The 20033-nt window shown below is 39.8% G+C and overlaps 1 protein-coding gene across 5 annotated transcripts in view; it reads left to right on the top strand.

Annotated features, from left to right (window-relative positions):
* SCN8A (sodium voltage-gated channel alpha subunit 8) overlaps positions 1–20033 on the top strand; it is a 178593-nt gene that overhangs the window by 45652 nt on the left and 112908 nt on the right. For 4 of the 5 annotated variants that reach the window (XM_072797858.1, XM_072797855.1, XM_072797859.1 and 1 more), the window contains exon 2: positions 8948–9277. In XM_072797858.1, coding sequence (XP_072653959.1) covers positions 9002–9277 — 276 coding nt within the window. In that variant the 5' untranslated portion in view covers positions 8948–9001. Of the gene's footprint in view, positions 1–7304; positions 7457–8947; positions 9278–20033 lie in introns of those variants that run through there. The other variant, XM_072797856.1, reaches the window with a different exon arrangement.

Below are 20033 nucleotides of genomic sequence, written 5' to 3'. Positions count from 1 at the left end.
AAAAGTGGAATTGCTGAATCTTGTGGTAATTTTATGTCTAATTGTTTGAGGAACTGCTGCCATACAGCAGCACAAGGTTTCAAATTTTTCCACAGTCTTGCCAACACTTGTTATTTTCTGTTTTGTTTTGTTTTATAATAGCCACTCTGGTGAGTGTACAGTTTGAGCATTTCTCTAATGGTTAGTGATGCTGTGCATCTTTTTGTGTACTTATTGGCCATCTGTATGTCTACTTTGCAGAAATGTCTATTCAAATCCTCTGTCCATTTTTTAAAGGATTTATTTATTTATTTTAAGATTTTATTTATTTGTTTGATGGGGGCAGGAGGATAGCCGCAGGCAGAAGGAGAAGGAGAAATAGGCTCCCCGCTGAGCAGGGAGCCCGAAATGGGGCCGGGTCCCAGGACCCTGGAATCATGGCCTGAGCTGAAGGCAGATGCTTAACTGGCTGAGCCACCCAGGTGCCCCCATTTATTTATTTGAGAGAGAGAGAGTTGGAGGGAGGGATCAGAGGGAGGGACAGTGAGAATCTTAAGCAGACTCCACACTGAGTGTGGATCTAGACAGGGGGCTTGATCTCACAATGCTAAGATCATAACTTGAGCAGAAACCAAGAGTTGGATACTCAACCGACTGCACCACCAGGTGCCACCTCCTTGTCCATTTTTAATCAGATTGTTTGTTTTTTGTTGTTGAGTTATAGGTTTCTTTTAAATATAGTCTGAGTATTGATCTCTCATGAGGTACATGATTTGCAAATACTTTCTTCCATTCTGTGGGTTCCCTTTTTAATCTCTTGTATAGTATCCTTTGAGGCACGAAGGTGTTTATTTGATGAAGTTCAATATATCTGTTTTGTTGTTTCTGTGCTTTTGGTGTCATACGTGAGAAATTCTTGCCAAATCCAATGTCATGAAGCTTTCCCTCTACATTTTCTTCTAGGGAGTTTTATAGGTTTAGCTCTTACATTTAGATATTTGATCCATTTTGAGTTAATTTTTGTGTATAGTGTAAGATAAGTGTCCAACTTCATTCTTCTGCATGTAGATATCTAGTTTTCCCCAGCACCGCTTATTGAAAAACCTATCCTTTTCCTCATTGAAGGGGCTTCACCTTTGTTGAAAATCATTTGACCGTATATGTGAGGTTTTGTTTCTGGGCTTTCTATTCCATTGGTCTATGTGTCTGTCTTTATGCCAGTACTATTACAGGATCATCGACTCCAATAACCAAGAAAGAATTCTCGAGATGTTGTCTGATGCAACTTAGTTTATTTAAATAGCATAGGACAGGACCCATGGGCAAAAGGAGCTGCACTTTTGTTTTGGTCATTATATGCTTAGTGCTTAAGAGGGTGGGGTCATGCAGGGAGTATTAGATCATAAATGTCTTCTTTGAATTTCTTTTTTTTTAAAAGATTTTACTTACTAGAGAGAGAGAGAACTCAAGTAGAGGGGAAGGTCAGAAGGAGGAGAAGCAGGCTTCCCACTGAGCAGGGAGCCACACATGGGGCTTGATTCCAGGACCCTGGGATCATGACCCGAGCTAAAGGCAGATGCTTAACTGATGAGCCACCCAGGCATCCTTTCTTTGAATTTCTACTTGTAAAACTACTTTTTCAAGATTTCTCTGGTGCTTATTGTTCAGTTCAGTATTAACATTGGTGGGATTTACAGGCAGTCATGAGACTTTAAGAACATAGCAACCAACACCTATTTGATCCTTATCAGAACTATACAGGCTGTAAGTCAACCTTCTGGGCTACAGGTGAACTTTTTCTGCTTTTATCCTTCATCAGTACCACGCTACTTTGTTGACTGTATCTTTGTAGTAATTGTTGCTATTGTAAAGTATAAGCCCCCCAACTTTGTTCTTTTTTTTCAAGTCAGACAAGTTTTTAATACTACTTGCTATTTGACCCTCCTTTTAACATTTTTCTTGAGTATCCTTGCCTATAACGTTTCTGTTAACAACTCCTCCTGGATGACTTCTCTTCCTTCATCCCTGTTACAACCATGCAAAGCCAGTTTTCCTTCCCTCTTCTATCCCTCTCCCCTTAATTTAGATTTATTTCTAGTTGTGGGTACAGGCCACAGGTCTTAATCCTTCTGGATGACCAAGAGAAGAGAATCCTAATAATCTCCTTCCCCCAACTTTGAGTCAAGTTCAGTCTCTTTCAGGACTGTTAGGGCTAAAAGTCACTTTTATTGTTCCTTCATTATCTGGGCTGGGTGTCTCATCTTAGCACTGCAAGAGGAAGAAAGCTGAGACTGGGGTGATAAGATGGGCAAGATGCATTGCCTGAGAGATTGTGTAGTATGTTGAAAAGAGCATTATGTTGGAGGCCAAGAGACCTGTGCCCTAGCTCTACCTCTGCCACTAATTAGCAATTAGACAACTCAGGCTTTCTTGCTTACTGAAAAATTCTCTTATCTGTAAAGTAAGGAAAGTTGGACTAGATGGTCTCTTAAGTTCCTTCTAAATCTAAAAAGTTTATTTTTTACTTTTTTTGCGAGACAGTTTCCTCAGGAGAAGAATTTAACCTGGTTTTAATGGATGAATAGAACTTATATAAAAAGGAAAGAAAGATTTCAGGAGATTTAAAACAAGAAAATGAAAATATATTTAGAAGTCAATGAAAATAATAGTGACCAGCCTTTTATTGAGTGATACAGGGTCAATTAGATATCCATGTAAGGAGGGAAAAAAAGGAACCTAGACCTCTATCTTATATATACAAAAATCAATTCCAAATTATTTGAAATCTAAATTAAAAAGACAAAACAATGAAACTTCTAGAAGAAAACAGGCTAATTGCTGCATGACCTTGGGATAAACAAAGATTTCTCAGAACAAAGAAAACATGAAAGAAAAGATAGGTTGGATTTTAGCAAAATGAAGAACTACTTTTTATTAAAAGACAGAATTAAGAAAGTAAAAAGAAGGACGTTTGAGATATATCTGACAAATGACTTGTATGGAAAATAGCCAAAGAACTCCCACAAATCAATAAGAAAATGCAGGTGACCCAATAGAAAAAAGTGGCCAAAGACTTAAAGACCTAAACTGGCATTTCACAAAGGAGGATATCTAGCTAAATGGTCAATAAGCATATGAAAAGATGCTCAATATCATCAGAGAAAAGCAAATTAAAACTCCAGTAAGCTGGCAAACATGAAAAAAATGCTCAACCTCCTGAGTCATTAGAGAAATGCAAATCAAAACCCACAACAAGACACTACTCACACCCACAAGGATGGCTGTAATACTGTAATAAAAATTTTTTAAATGAAAAAAAAATTTAAAAAGGAAAATAAGTGTTGACTAGGATATAGAGAAATTGGATCTTTATATTGCTGTTTTAAATGTAAAATGGCTCAGCCACTGTGGAAAAAGTTTGGCATTTCCTCAAAGAATTAAACATGCTGTCACATATGACCGTGCAATTCCATTCCTAGGTGTGTACTCATAAGAATTGAAAACAGGAACTAAAATAAGTACCTGTGCATACACTATTCATAATAGCCCAAAAACAGAAAGACCTCAAATGTCCACCCATGGATGAATGAATAAACAAATTATAACAGATAAAATGAAACATTATTCATCCATAGAAAGGAGTGAAGTACTGATATGATACATCCTACAGTATGGATAAACTTCAGAAAGGTTATGCTAGGGGGCACCTGGGGGCTCAGTCAGTTAGTTAAGTGTCCCATTCTTGGTTTTGGCTCAGGTTGTGATCTCAGGGTCCTTTGAGATGGAGCCCCACTATGGGCTCCCTGCTCAGAGTGGAGTCTGCTTGTCCCTCCCTCTCTGCCCCCCAACCCTGCTCGCCTACTCTTTCTCTCTCAAATAAATAAAATATCAAAAAACAAAAACATTATGCTAAGTGAAAAAGAAACCAGACCCAAAAGATTACTTATTGTAAAATTCCATTCGTATGCATATCCAGAATAGATTAAGAGAGAACACAGACTGATGGTTGCCAGGAGCTCAGGGCAGGGGTGGGGGATGGACACGGAGAGGAATGAAGAGAAACTAATTAATGGGTAAAGGAGTTTTTACTCTGTCGTGATGGAAATGTTTTGGAACTCAATAGATGTGGTAATTGCACTACATTGTGAGTGTACTAATTGCCTCTGAGTTATTCACTTTAAAATGGATAATTTTATGTTTTATAAATTTCACCTCAATAAATTATTTTTTTAAGAACTATGCAATGCCTGTATACATACCTATTAAAAAGGGTGAAATAAAGAAGACTCATTTCTAAGTCCGGTGAAGATAGAGAGCAACTGGAATCCTCTTACTTTTCTGGAGTTATTACCAAAGCCAGATAAACACATGCCCTCTTTTGAGCCCAGCATTCCACTCCTATTTATACCTGAAAAAAAATGAACACGAAAAACATGTGCAAAAACCTTAGCAGCTTTTATCCATGATAGCCTAGAATAATAAACAACCTAAATGTCTGTCAAGCTAAAATGGATAAACTGCTGGATTCATACATGAAATACTACCCAGCAATAAAAAGAGGGAACTATCCATACACACAAAGATAAATTTCACAGAAAGAATGTTGAATGAAAGAAGCCAGACCCTGAAGAGTATTCTATATTCTACTTCTATGAAGTTTGGGACCCGCCCAAACTAATCTACGGAGATAGATGACAGACTAGCCTTTGCTGGGCCAGTCGTGGTGGTTGTTACTGACAAGGGAGCTCAAGGGAGCTGTCTGGCATGCTGGAATAAATCTTCTATAACTTAATCTGAGCAGTGGGTACACCCATGTATATATATGTGCAAATAACCAATCTGTGCACTCGAGATCTATATAGTTTATTATGTTCTCCCTTTAAAAAAAAAAAAGCCTAGAAAATCAAAACAAAAAACAGTCACCAGAGTAGATGTTCTTGTAGGAAGAGTAGAAGAGAACGTTTGACAAGTGTAAGGTTGTAGAAGATCTTGAATGGCAGTGGAGTGGAAGAAGTTTGGATTGTCTCCTATAATTCTGGTAGGTTTGAGGGTGGGAAATGGCGTAATAGAAGCAGAGATGTACCTGGTGGACTGAGGACTGGTTTACAAGTGGAGGCTTTTAGAGTAGGTCCGGGATGTGGGTGACACTATTGAAAATAGAAACTTGGAAGAAAGAAGAATTAGTAAGGCTGGTGACTGGTTGGGCAAGGACAACAAAGGATGACAGGGCAAAGATGACCAAGATCTGTTGCTAGTTGGCTGGAAAAATGATGGTTCTAATAACAGAATTAAGAAAGCCAAGGGAAAGAATCAGTTTGGGAAGTAAAGAGATGAGTGGTTTTACATGCTTTAATTTTGAAGTGGTGATAGGCAGTTATGAGACTCAGGAGAACAGTTAGGGCTGGTGATCAAACTTTGAAAAATCACCCATGTTCAGATTATTTTGAGTAGATGAGATCCCTAAAAGAAAGAATGTTGCAGAAAGATTGCAGAAGGCCAGCCCTTAGAGAAGAAGAGACTGTAGTTGTGGATAGAACCAGGACAACAGAAACTAGAATGAGGATCTTAAGCCAATGGAGAGAGAGCAGGGCTGGCGATAAAAAGGAAGAAGATATAGAAGTAGGAAAGGAAAAGTAAAGATGGAGAATGTGACAGGGAGCTTGGATCATTGAGAGATCATGGTTTTGGAGAAGGTAGGAGGAAATAGGATCTGGAAGCAAAGGCAGAGGACTTAGCCTTGGACAGCTTGACCTGTGAAGAGCCCAGGGGTGTACAGTCAGGTCACAAGCATTGTCTGAGTCTTCAGTCACTTCCTCTTGCAATATATACATTTTTTTTTCAATTGGAATATACTTGACATGCAGTTTTATACTAGTTTCAGGTGTACAACATAGTGATTGGACAAGTCTATAGGTTATGCTGTGCTCACCACAGGTGTAGCTGCCATCTGTCACCATACAACACTACTACCATACTGTTGAGTGTATTCCCTGTGTTGTGCCTTTCATCCCTGTGGTGTATTCATCCCAAACTGGAAGCCTGTATCTCCCCCTCCCCTTCATCTACTTTACCCATCTCCCCATTGCCCTCCCACCCTCCAGCAAACATCAGTTCTTTATCTTTATGGTCTGTTTCTGCTGATAGTTTGTCTTAGATTCTACATATGTGTGAAATCATATGGTTTTTGTCTTTTTTTTTTTGTTTGACTTCTCTCAGCATTAAGCCATCTAGGTCCATCCATGTTGTTACAAATGATAAGATATCATTCTTTTTTAATGGCTGAGTAATATTCCATTGTATATACCACATCTTCTTTATCCATTCATCTTTCAATGGACACTTGGGTTGCTTCCATGTGGAAGCATCTCTTGCAGTATTCTTTGTCCTCTAAATAGGAACTGAGGGTGACTCAGGGTTGAGAATGAGTGTGACTGTGAGAGCAAAGAGGTTCCAGGTATCTGAACTCATTATAGGTTTTACGTATAATCCTATCATTTGTAAAAGGGATAGAGAAGTAGTTTAAGGCACCACCCTTTCCCTTTGGGATTTTATAGGGTACAATTCAGTGATAACTAAGAGCCAAAACAAGTGTGAACAGGATGCTTTGAATCCTGATTTGTCATTTTCCAGCTGTGTAACTTTGGGCAGGCTGTATTATGTCTCTGTGACTCTGTTTTCTCATCTCTTAAAAGGAAAGAATAATGATACCTGCCTCATATGTTGTCCCAGAGATTAAATGAGTTAATAGAAGCACAGTGCTTGGAACAGTGCCTGAAACATATGAAGTTGTGGATAACTGTGAGCTAAGATCATGATAAGGCTTATAGGAGTTCACAAGGGGAAAAATTGGTAAAGGCTGCAGCCGGTGGGAGGGTTGTACACAGGAGTGAGCATTTACTGGAGACAATTCAGGGAGAGAGAAGAGGAAAAGAATGAGAGAAAAGGAATTCTAGCTTGAGGAAAACGTTGTGAATAAAGTCTTAAACCAGCAAAACCATTGGCCTTTGCATGTGCTTTATTCGATGATCCAGACTGTTCCTGCTGGGAGTAGTGGGGGTTAGAGTAGGAGAGGAGGGTGGGTGACTGACACTGGTCATAATAAAAGAAGTATGAGTTGTTGAGTCAGAGCTCGTTGGTTGTGATTTTTATTCTGGGGCAAGTTGTCCAAGCTTTTAGGACCCCACATTTCCTAATCTATAAAATGAATGGACTGTATCTGTGAAATCCCTTGCATCTCAAAAATTCTGGGCATCGTTTGTGAAAATGATTTCTTGGACCCCACGGTGTACGGAGCATTGTTTTTTTTTTTTTCAGCCCAGTGCCAAGCTCTTTGGTCTTCATGGGGGCAGACTTGTGGTTCGGGCCTCATTAGTCCCATGCTGTAAGGGAGTGAGCTGACCAGCCCACACGGAGACACTGCACTGCCTTTGCAACCCTTAGCAATCACCACCACTAGAGAAATCTGGGATCTCTGCGGGTGCGTTTATGAAAGGAGCCCTTGGGTATTTCACTCTCAAATTATTTAGAGTTAACTCTACTACTGTTCTCTTGAGGAGGCTTGAGTTTTATGGATACTTGCCTTGAAGTGGACCCTGAGGGCTAAGTAGGAGGGAAAGAACAATCTTTAGCCTTAAAAAAAAATTTCCCGATTGTCTCTGTGGAGCTCACAAAACGAAAGGCAAAAGCAGCACCGTAAGTACCAGATGAAATGCTGGTAAAGCCCTACAGCTTTCGTGGTAAGACTCACCTGCTCAGGTCCTTTTATGGCAGGCACCAAGCACTATTGTGTTGGATGTTAGCGATCCCCCTGTTTCAAAGTGTCTTTTGTCTTGTTTAAAGTTTTATTTATTTATTTATTGAGAGAGAGTGCGAACCGTGTGAGAGGGAGAGGGAGAGAATCTCAGGCAGACTCTGCGCTGAGTGTGGAGCCTGACGTGGGGCTGAGATCGTGAGCTGAGCCAAAATCAATAGTCAGGTGCTTAAGCAACTGAGCCACCCAGGTGCCTTCAAGATGTGTTTTAAATAACCCAGGGCTCTGTGTAAACATGGAAATGGACTTTTCAAATCCCATGCTTAGAAATCATTGGCTCTAGGATGGCCCTACTTCACTTTTCCTTTTAGAAGGGAAGTTTGGTTTTTAGTCCTGTTCTCATTTCTGTCCTCCCTAGTTTGAGCCCCTCTGGGCTGCACGCAGGCCTTCCTGCCATCCTTCACCCTGCTGCAGGCACTGCAGTGCTGTTGCTTCAGAGGAAATTCTCCGAGATTCCTCTGCCATTTGCTTCCCCTCGCCCCACCCCCGGTTGTCCCTGGCAGGATCTCCATCATCAAAGAGGTACTTCTGGACTTTTATACCAGATGAATTTTACACATCTTGGTGAATTGAAAAATAACTTGAAATGGAAGAGCCGCAGTAAATGGAGTCTATTTTATCTATATTTTGTGCCTCCAGTGTTTTGAAGGGTTTAGTATTTTCAGAAACTGAAATGTAAAGGAGTGACAGTTTGCCCTTGTGTTGTATTTGGAAGGAAGAATATTTCTTTAGGGAATAGAGTTCCAGGAAAGGAAGGTGACTTGAGCATATAAGGATTCCAGAGCTAGCATGGGCCCCTGGGTAATGTTAAATATGCCTTATTAGTTCAGAATAGAAGTTCCTTGAGGGTGTGGAATGTACCTTTGTAGTTTATATGATTGCAAACAGTGGAGTTGCATCTAAGTAAAGTAAGAAAAACTAGCAATCCAGGAGCCTCCCATCTTTAGATCTCCCTGGCTAGCCATTCCCCTGGGGGTGCTTATGGACATCACCCAGCCCATTCACACCACAGATTTTCTGAAGAGAAAAATAACCGTGTCACGGAAGAAACTATGTGTTGCAGAGGTTGTGAATAAAGGTCGAGAGTGAGATGGTTTGGTCTGGCCTCTTTTCAGAGCAGCGATTGATTACTGCTGTCTGTGTTGCCGTTTCTTCCAGAGCTGACCTGTCCCGGACGCAGCATAACTAACGAAGCTGCTGCAGGATGAGAAGATGGCAGCGCGGCTGCTTGCACCACCAGGCCCCGATAGTTTCAAGCCTTTCACCCCTGAGTCACTGGCAAACATCGAGAGGCGCATTGCTGAGAGCAAGCTCAAGAAACCGCCAAAGGCCGAAGGCAGTCATCGGGAAGACGATGAGGATAGCAAGCCCAAGCCAAACAGTGACCTGGAAGCAGGGAAGAGTTTGCCTTTCATCTATGGGGACATCCCACAAGGCCTGGTTGCAGTTCCCCTGGAGGACTTTGACCCATACTATTTGACGCAGAAAGTGAGTTGGAGGAGGAGGCGGCACAGCTTCAGACACCCCTTTCCTAACAGGCTTAGGGGAGGCGGGGGAGAAAGAACTGTCCCTTTGCCCAAGTTTGGATAAGTAGTTAACCTTTTGTTTCAGTTCTGGTTAATGGGGTTTATTTTTCAGTTTAATTGCTGCTCAGGCTCATTTGTGGGTCTTGACACTTCTTGTCTCCGTTAATAAGGCTTCTGTTTTTGGCTCCAGGCCAGATCAGAAAAAAAGATGAAAACAGATTAAAAACAAAAAAGAACATAAATGAAATGGGACTCTATTAAATGAGTCCAAGAAAGATGGCATGGTGAAAGATGTTATAGGCGGGTAAAATCTCTCTCCCATATACATTCAGAATTTTATCTTTAAATGTAATGATGATGTAACTATTGCAATATCAACAAACCCTGTTGTTAATATAGAGGAGTTTATGGATTTATACTCTATCAGAACTTCCTCTGTCCCTTGGTGACATTAGATCATAGCTGTTGGGGACAGGAATAGAATAAGGTAAACCAAACCAGGCCAGTGAGGAGACCAAGTCTTTGGCCTTGTTACTCAGTTGTCTGGATTGAGCCACCACTCCTCCTTATATTAGAGTCAGTTCTGTTATTCCTGCCAGCAAAAAGCACAAGTGAAATAAATACCAGTCTTCATTTGACCAAGAGTTTCAAACTCCCCTAACAAATATTTGACCACACCGAGGGTTCCTTTCTCATGAGTATCTTTTGAAACAAGGCAACAGGTGGAGAAGCAATGCCCCCTGGTTAAATCCACCAGCCAACTAATGAGCCATTGTGTACTGAGGAATGATTTCAGACTCCATTTTAGGGGTCCCTGATTTGATAAATGTCAGTTAAAGAAGTAGATTGATAGGTGTTTCCAGATGAGGGAAGGAAAGGCTTTGTGTAATTACATATTCATAAATATAAAACTTACCTAAATTGTCTTTATTAACAAAACTGCCTCATAAACTCCACTTAACTCGTCTTTCAATCATTTAATTTGGAAGAAGTTTTAGTTTCTTGGCTTAATAACGGGACAGAAGTAAGATGAGACCAGTAGATCTCTTGACCTAGCTATAGTTGTGGAGGCATTTTTGGTTCAGGATGGCAAGAGCAGTTAAGACAGTGTCTACACAAAATGGTCCTTCACTCACTCCTGTTGCAGCTCAGGACAGCTCCATAATAGAAAAAAGTGGCAAAAAAAAAAACAAAGATGGCAACAGTACCTTGTATCTTCCACTGAGAAATATAGAGTTTCAGAAACAAAGCATGATATGATACAAATAACAGTAGACTAGAAGAAGTCCTGAATCTACTGTAATTCACCATGTTTATTATCTGTATTTCTCTTTGTGTGTGTGTGTGTGTTGCTCAAGCTACCACAAATAGATTATAGGAAAAGAAAGTTGTAAATAAAGGAAAAAACTTCTCAAAACTAGACCGTGTGCTTTAGCAAAACACATCACCTCTCTAGGCCTAAATTTTCTCATCTGGAACTGAGAAGTTGGACAGAATTTCTAAGGACTTTTTCACACATCAAGTTCTGGAACTGAGTAGTTTTCATAAACATTCATTGATTTCCTCATTTACTCTTCCTTTTTTTAAAGTCTAACTTTGTAATCTGTGCCTTTGCTGAGTGGGGAAGATTGGTGAGGAAGGAGGTAGGCTGTAACTTTCTGGGTTAGTGAATAAGGAACATGGAATCTTGGTCTATTTTTAGAAAAAAATTCCATTCATTGTAAAATTTTGAAATATTTTTAGAAATGTTTTCTTATTCTTTCCTACCCTTGCATCCATGATCTTAGAAGAGGTACAAAGTGATGACAAATCACAAAGTTTGGTTGTGCCTATTTAGTGAGTTGGCCAATGGTGTATCTTTTTCAGAAAGTACTCTTATAGCAATAAGAAGATAAGTAAAGTTCTTTGGACCCTGGCCTTTCAGGTGGCTAAAACTTCTTTGCTTTTATTTGAAATATTTATTTTTTTAAACTCAAATGCAAATTAAATCTCCCTTTCTTAACCTGACTTAATATATGAAGAATACATAGAGCTGTTGGTTGTCAGAGCCAGTTGCCCTTCGCATGCTTTTCCCCCCTGGTTCTTGCCCTATAGATAGCCTGTTTTCTCCTAATGCCTCAGATTTCAGGGGCCCTGGATCGGGAGTAAGGCCTCAGAGAGGGTAGATCTCTGGCCCTGATAGGTATCATTCCTTGAGTAGGACAGATGTTGATGGAGCTCCATTAAAGGACTGGTTCTTCATTATAGTCTGACTTCAACCTTTGTCCTCCCCACAAGGGTAGATAGTTTGTAGAAAGGATAATTTTAGTCATAGTTTTTTTTTGCTAATCTTTTTTTTTTTGATTGTGAAACATACCACCATGCAGAGAAGTTCATAAATGCATAGATTAATGATTACTAGAAAGCAAACAAACACTCATGACAAGAAAGAACATTAGTAGCACTTTAGAAGTACTAATTGTACTATTAATCAAGGGTTTTATTTTAAGGTTTTATTTTTAAGTAATCTCTACACCCAACATAGAGCTCAAACTTAAAACCCAAAATCAAGAGTCACATGCTTCAACTGAGCTAGTCAGGCACCGTAAAACAAGGGATTTTTTAGTTGATTAATGATATGCTTGCTCATGTTTATTTGCAAATCTTCACTGGCACTACTAATACTTCTTACTAACTAGGCCTTTCACTAGGCCACATTAGCAAGGTCTCCTTTACAAGGAAGCACACTGGGAATTAACCCACAAATCAAAAAATACTGAGAGTAGAAATGACTTTAAGAGGACATTCCCCTGCATTTGTTTCTCATGGACTGCCTTAAAGAATTCTTGCAAAAGAGAATTTCTTTGCTAAATGATGCAAGTGGATTTCTTTATCTTTTCCTTATAGGTCACATTCATCTTCTACCTAATTAATCATTTTTGTGGCTCCCAATTGAGAAACACTGGTTTCTCATTTCAATCCCTCTATTTGAGAGGGTGAAAGAAAACTACTTCCCTGTTAGTAGAGTTCTGGTTTCATCCCATTGTGGATTTCACATTGTCCAGGCACACAGGGACATAAACCTGTGTGTTGTATTTTCAAGATATTCTTGTACCAGCTGGTGCTGGTTTGAGCTATCATAAGCTTCTTGAGGCCCTCAGCAGTATTGTCCATGTCTATTTCACCTCCAGCTGGTCCCTGAAAACAGTCTAGATTATCCTCTCTTTGGATTTCTTCCAACCTCCCAGTGCTGTAGCATTTTCTTTACCTCTTGGTACTTTGTTCTAATGTCTCCTTTCATTGGCTTTCTTGTATTTCAACTGTTGCTTGCAAATAATTGAATTTAAGGGACATTTATATTTATATACTTATTTAATTTTTAAATTAAATAAAAATAAGTTATATAGCTACGTGGTTAAAGAGTCATTTGAAGATATTTAGTAAAAAGTCTCCTCTTTACACCTCTCCCTAATCTGCTTGCTTCCTGTCTCCCTGAACAGGTAACCACTGTTGGGAGGGTTTTTCCAGAATTTCTTTATATGTATATTTTGGCAAAAACAAATAGATATTCTAAGGAACCTGAACTCTTCTGAATGCCTTTGTTCTTGGTTTTCTTTCTGCTCTTTTCTTAAGCCTATTGAAGTCTTCATTTTGTTTTTTTTTTCTCTTCTTTCATGCTATGGAATCTTACATTTTATCAGTATAAATTCTCAATTCATCTCTCCCTCTTCCATGCTTTTTTAAATAAATCAAATCAAGGACTTTCTGTTACTTGAAGTGTCTTTCTATCTCTCCAGTTCTTAATAATAACTTGTTGATTCAAATGGCCACGTATATGCATGATAACTGTCTTAAGTGGGAAAGCAAGAAAGTCTGTGGATTCAGTTGAAAAAGGCCTTTAGAGTTGATTCTACTTCTTTTTCTACTTCTTAAATGTGTAATTGATCTATGTGTCCTTTTTGTTCAGTGGGTGTACCCTCTTATAAGAAAGTCCTATAAACAAAAATCTAAATTACAGGATGGACTGATGTGCCTTTAAGTAGGACACATGCCTATTGCATTAAAAAATTATACGTGATTTCCCAAAGTTCAATTTACCTTCAACTCTTCATGTCTCTTTTCCTGCAAATTGCAGTTTACGTAGAATCAGAAAATTAGAATATTGTAGCCTCAGACATCAGCTAATTCAGCCTCCTCCTTTTATAAATTTAATAAGCGGAAATACTTGTAAAAAGCCAACATGCCTGTGTGACTCCTTCTGTTAAGCATCTGTCTTCGGCTCAGGTCCTGGGACCTGATCTCAGGATCTTGGGACCAAGCCCTGCTTTAGGGCTCCCTGCCCAGCGGGGAGTCAGCTTCTCTCTCTGACTCTGTTCTTCCCCACACCCTGACCCCCCACTCCTGCATGAGCTCTCTCTCTCTCTCACTCTCTCAAATAAATAAAATCTTTAAAAAAATATGTATAGCCCTTCTTCAAAAAAAATAAAAATAAAAATAAAAAAAAGCTAACAACATCATGTGTGGTGGAGCCAGGACTAGAACCTATGCCTCCTAACTCTTAGTTTGTTACAACACATTTCTGGTGCTCCACTTTTCTTATGTTTTATTAATCAATCCTCAGCTTCATTGGCTCAGTTCTGAAGCTAGGCAGGCAAATTTAGAGACGAGAAGAAGAACCTGCTTTTTCATTCATATCCCTGATAATCCCTATGGTTCAAAAATCCTTTTTAAGGATGGGTCCTGAAAGGTGCAGTGCTCCTGAGAGAAAGGATGGTGTCTGCATTAGCTTTAGTATTTTATCTTCTCTAGTGAAGGAGCTGAGTAATCTAGCAGCCCTGGACAAGCTGTTCCAGAGACCTAGGCTCAGTGTCAGTACAACTGGAACTATTCAGCTGGACATGTAATCTCAAGGCAATTTATTTAACCTCCCTACATATTTTTTTGTATGTTTTTACTTTTTTGTTTCTTTCTAGAGGGAGGGGCAGAAGGAAAGGGTCAAGCAGACTCCTCGCTGAGCACAGAGCCCATTGTGAAGCTCAGTCTCACAACCCTGAGATCATGACCTGAGCCAAAATCAAGAGTCAGACATTTAACCCATTGAGCCACCAGGAACCCCCATATTTTTACGTTTAAAGAGAAAAATAATCTCCTACCTGTCCCAGTCCCCCAGCCTACCCACAGAATGAGATAGTCAAAAGAACACCTAACTGGCAATATAAAAATTTCCTTTTTCGTTCTTCTCCCCCTTGTTTGCCTTTGGCCAAATCAGCCAAATTTCTCTGGGCTTCAGTTTCCTTACCTATTATATGCAAGATAGGAGTTGGGCCTATATCTATATCCTTCTAATTGTATTTCACACATAGGTCTTTCGCATAACATATTTTAGCTGTGGCGGACTACTGTTTCCCTCGTGTCCCCTGCCTCTTGGTCTCCATTCCCACCTCTTAGAAAATACTGTCCTTTAATTTCACTTTTGACACTTGATCCATTCGTCCAGGCCCTAGGGCCTCTTCTTCCTTAAAGCCGGACTTGATTCTCTGCACCAGAACGGATTCCTCCTCCTTCTGAGTTTCTATAATACATGGAGGTCTTCAGCCTCTACCTTTACTAAGAAGTGGTTTTTAGATTTAATTCACATTAGCTATAGCATGGCATCTTGTTCCCTGCAATGTTTACAGTTTTCCATACGCGCGGGCACACACGCACATGCAGTCCCATGCGCTCCTGGCAGAAAATCCTTGCTGAATCTATTTTCACACACTTTTCAACAGGTGTGCAGAACAGAGACAGGCTGCTAAAGGAGAGTTTATGTTCATTAGGTGTGATTTGAAGTATTGCTAATGAGGTGTTGCATTGCCTGCTTTTGCACAATAAGCCTACATGCTCCTTTCTGTTCTAAATAAAAACTACACATTTAAAAACTTTATTTTGTTTTTAAAAAGTCATTTTGCAACAATATTAAAAAATGGTGTTTCTGTTATTTTATTTCCCAAATCAAGGTGAGGCAAATGATTATGCACCAGTGGGAGGCAGGCCATTGTCAGAGTGATGAGTTAACAGTATGTGTATATGGGCTTCTTTTCAACTTTCTAAGCAGCATTCTCTAGAGGGGAAGGAATTTAGTTGCATATTCCCAAGTCCAAATCCTCTTTATTTATTTTTAAAGATTTTATTTATTTATTCATGAGAGACATAGAGAGAGAGAGAGGCAGAGACACAGGCAAAGGGAGAAGCAGGCTCCATGCACAGAGCCTGACATGGGGACTGGATCCCAGATCTCCAGGATCATGCCCTGGGCCGAAGATGGTGCTAAACTGCTGAGCCACTCGGGCTACCCCCAAATCCTCTTTAAAACCTTAGCAATAGACCATGTTTTGGGAAATCTGGTTTCTCCCATCCCCATCTTTCCAAGTGATCTTGAGCATGTCACTTAACCGTTCAGGGTGTCAGTTTCCCTAATCTGGGAAATTAAGATTATGCTAATAGCTAATGTCCTACCTATTTTGCCGGGTTGTTGTGAAGATCATTTCTTGATTACCCTGCATAACACGAAACAGCCTATTGTGCCAACCCTGATTCATTTTTCTCTGTAGCACTTAGCAACACCTGCCATGTTTTTATCTGTTTATTGTTCATCCTCTTGTGTGCTCATCAGCTAGAGCAATGTCTGCCCCATAGTAAGTGCTCAATCCATATCTGTTGAATAAATTAATCTTAGAAGATAATGCATATAAAAACACTATGTACTTTTCTAAGTGCTTTGAACATGAAAGATGACATTATGATATTTTTTCTAATAAAAACTTTTCCATTGACCAAAATGAACTGAACTCCAGAGGGGAAAAGAGACTGATTTACTAGTGAATCTTTTCCTTTCCGAAAGAATTAGTTTCCTCTAGGGGCTGAAGAAGCAGATCAGGAAATAGTTTTCCTGACATTTTAGATATTTTCAGAGGGCTGGATAACCATTGTTAAGTGCCACCAGTTTTATTTCTCCTCTTGTAGATACTAGAATTAGAAAAGACTTTATCAAAGATCATGGGTTAATAGCTTCCACCCAGTGCTTAAATCTCTTCTTAGTTTATTGGTATCATGTGTGTATTATATAAAGGATGTTATTTCCTGAATATTATAAGTTGTCCTGTCATGTCTACCTTTATTGTTTTGCTTCTTTCTTGGCTGTGTGAGTTGGCTTACGCCCCCTGTATTAACTGACTCTAAAGGAAATGAGAGAAATTGACATTGGAACATATACCAGTTTGGGTTGCCTCATATAGAACATGACCCATTTATTCAACAAAAATACTTCTAGAGTCCTTTCTTTATGTGAGGCATTAGGAGCAGGAGGTTTGCTGGGTTCTCTTGGGGAAACAAAGATTAATAAGTCCATTCTTTACCCTTATGTAGCTTATAACATGGCAGTGTTCTACAGTGTGATACAAGTTTTGATACAGGAGCCCCAGAAAGGGCCTTACTGACTTCATAGGAAGGGTAGTATTTGAATCAGGCTTTGGGCTATAGAAAAAAAGATTACACTGGAACATTCTAGGCAGAAAGAACAATATGAGCAAAGGGTCAGAGACAAGGACAAGAGCGTAGGACAATGGAAGAAAAAGCTGAGTAGTCTGATTTGACTGGAATATGGGGAAATGAGTGAGGAGGAGCTGTGGGAGATGAGGCTGGGGAGGGAGAGCTGGAGCCAGATCATGGAAGACTCAGTGTGAGACTAGGAATCTTGGCCTTTAAAAAAAATTTTTTTTAAAGATTTTATTTATTCATGAGAGACAAAGAAAGACAGAGACATAGGCAAAGGGAGAAAAAGGCTCCATGCAGGGAACCTGACGCGGAACTCGATCCCAGGATCCCAGGATCACGACCTGAGCCGAAGGCAGTTGCTTAACCACTGAGCCACCCAGGTGCCCGGAAGTTTGGTCTTTACTTGATAAGCAGCAGAGAACTGCTGACGATGTTGGGGAGTGCAGATATGTGATCAAAGCAGTGCTTTAGGGAGGTGAATGTGGTATATAGAGTGGACACAGACCAGCTGTGAGGCATTGGGGGTCCAAAGTATAATGGTAGAAGTGAAAAGAAAGGTCAGTGGTTGAAGTCAAGAGTTGTTATAGAGATAAGTTGATAGGATTGTGTGATTGATTGTAGGGGGTTAAGGACAGAGTCTAGCATTCAATCATTCACTTGATAATTTGATAAATTGTTATTGAGCATTTTCTATATGCCCAGGCTCTGTTTCATGCCCTCGGGAACAAAACAGACAAGCTCTTTATGCTACTCCTGGAACTTAGTTTTCATTGGGCAGACAGACAATAAACAAGTAAAGAAATAAATCATTACAGTTAATGATATGTGCATTGAAGATAATATGTTCCAGGTACTTGAGAGGTTGTGGTGCTCTAACTTGGTAAGAGACTAAACCTGGAGAATACAGAAGAATCAAAGAATACATGCTGTCTAAATAGTCAGCGTCTTAAATAGGCCTTTAGCAAGCATTAAATGATAATCTTTAAAAGGACTCATAATGCAGATATCCTGAGGTACTTAAAAGCCAGTATTGTCACTCTCTTGAAGATTTTGCCAGTCTTCGATTTTAAATAGGCAGGAGTCCAATACATTTCAATATCAGTGTGAGTCATAGGGGGACTTGCAGATGAGCCTAGCATTTGCTCCAGAAAAGAGCCTCAGGTCTTTTCAACTCCTTGCATGAGTGCTAAGTTGCAGTTCCAAAGCTCTGAGCCATGTTGGTATAGAAGAGACACTTTACACCTGAATTCTAGAATGTGTGTTAGTAGCTAATCACCTCGGCCATAAAATCCCACTGATTGATAGTTTTAGGAATTAGTCTCTGATAGTTTCTCCAGGGTTGTGAAATATTTTTATTTTAATAAAAATTGACCTGTTGAATGTTTTTTTTAAGATTTTATTTATTTATTTATTTATTTATTTATTTATTTATTTATTTATTTATTTATGACAGAGAGAGAGAGAGGCAGAGACACAGGCAGAGGGAGAAGCAGGCTCCCTGCAGGGAGCCCAATGTGGGACTCAATCCCAATCCCGGGACCCCAGGATCCCCTGGGCTAAAGGCAGAAGCTAAACCGCTGAACCACCCAGGGATCCCCTTGAATGGGTTTGTTAATAATGGCCTTTGAAATGTTGGAGGATGTCTCAAATCACAATGACATTGATCATCTTCTGACAATAATTAACCATATTTTAAATGCTTTCTTAGTCAAAGAGCATAAAAGGAATGCTTTTCTTACTAATTGTTTTCCAAATTCACATGGGTTGTAAATTGTTTACGTGTTGTTCTTTACATTTAAGCCTGTTTGACACAACTCAAGATTAGGATTGCCCCATTACATGACAATTTCTGCCAACTCTGGACCTAGCAGTAGAGTTTTCAATATGGGTTCTGAAGAGGCACTCCTCCTATTCCAGACACTTTGTTCAGGTTGCTAAGTTTGGCCTGTGGAATCAAGTTTGAATAAAAGATCCTTCCAGTTTCAGAGGTTGAAGTCCCCTGGCTACTGCTCAAGGCCAGTCCCTCTCCCTGTGTCTTTGTCCCCACCCATGCCTTCCAACCCTCTCTAGAACTTCACTTTCTGGTCTGTCAGTCTTTCCCTTTTCATCCTGGTTCCTTCCCCTCAGCCTATCAACACTCCCAAAGCCTCTCCCATTCTAACAAGCCCTCACTTGAGCCCACATTGCCAGCTAGTCTAACCTCTCTTCTGCTGTCGAAGCTTGTAAAAAGTAGCCTTTACTCATTCTCACTACCTGCACACCTCCCACCCACTTCCCCATCCTTGCAGCCTGACTCTGCATCCTCACTTCTCTGCTGACATTCTCAAGATAAGATCCTATGTGGTGTCAAATTGCCAAATTTATCAGACATTATTTCACTTCTTATCCCACCAAACCTCTCTGCTGTTGATACTGTTGATGACTTACTAATTTTTGCAGCTCTTTTCTTCCTTGGCTTAATTCTCCGTAGATCTCCGATTATTCTTTCTCTTCCATTTCCTGCACTTCTCCCTTAAATTGTGGTGTTCTCCTCGGTTCCGTACCTGGCCCGTGTTCCTCTCATTTGGCACACTCTCCCCGGGTGATGTCATCCATTCTCTCAGTACTCTTGAATCTATATCTCCAGCCTGGAACACTCCTTAACATCTGGCACCTTGCCAAGCATCTTTAGCTGGGTTTCCCACAGGTAACTCAGTGTGTTCAATTTTGAACTCATTTCTCCCCTCAAACCTCCTCCTTTCATCTGCTATTAGTGGATGACACCACCCAAATTCTAGATACCATTGTTGAATCCTCAATTTTTTGCAGTCCTTAAGGGTTAGCAACATTAGGGAGCTGTCAGTAGAATGTTGCATGTTTTTATAAGTAAGAAAATATTGTGGCTCAGAAATCTTATATGCTCAAATGCCCTCAGCTAGTGTGTGGTAGAGCCAGATTTCAGCTGCAGGGATGTGTGATCTAATAACATTCATGGTCTTTCTGCCATACCATATCGTCTATAGCATATACTGCAGACTGATTTGTTGTTTTTGTTTTCTATTACCACTTTTAGATAATTTTCTATCATTTTATACTGCCTCAATATGAAGTTAATATATGGCGTTTTGTTTTTGTTTTTAGTGCATTTGCTTCAGTGTGTATCTTTAGCATGATATCTAAGGCACAGAAAAGATGAGAAGACTTTCCAAACCACAACAAATAAT

Source organism: Canis lupus, chromosome 25 (genome assembly GCF_048164855.1).
Source record: "Canis lupus baileyi chromosome 25, mCanLup2.hap1, whole genome shotgun sequence".
NCBI lineage: Eukaryota > Metazoa > Chordata > Mammalia > Carnivora > Canidae > Canis > Canis lupus.
The sequence above is the reverse complement of the archived record's forward strand: the minus strand, read 5'-3'. Positions and strand labels throughout refer to the sequence as shown.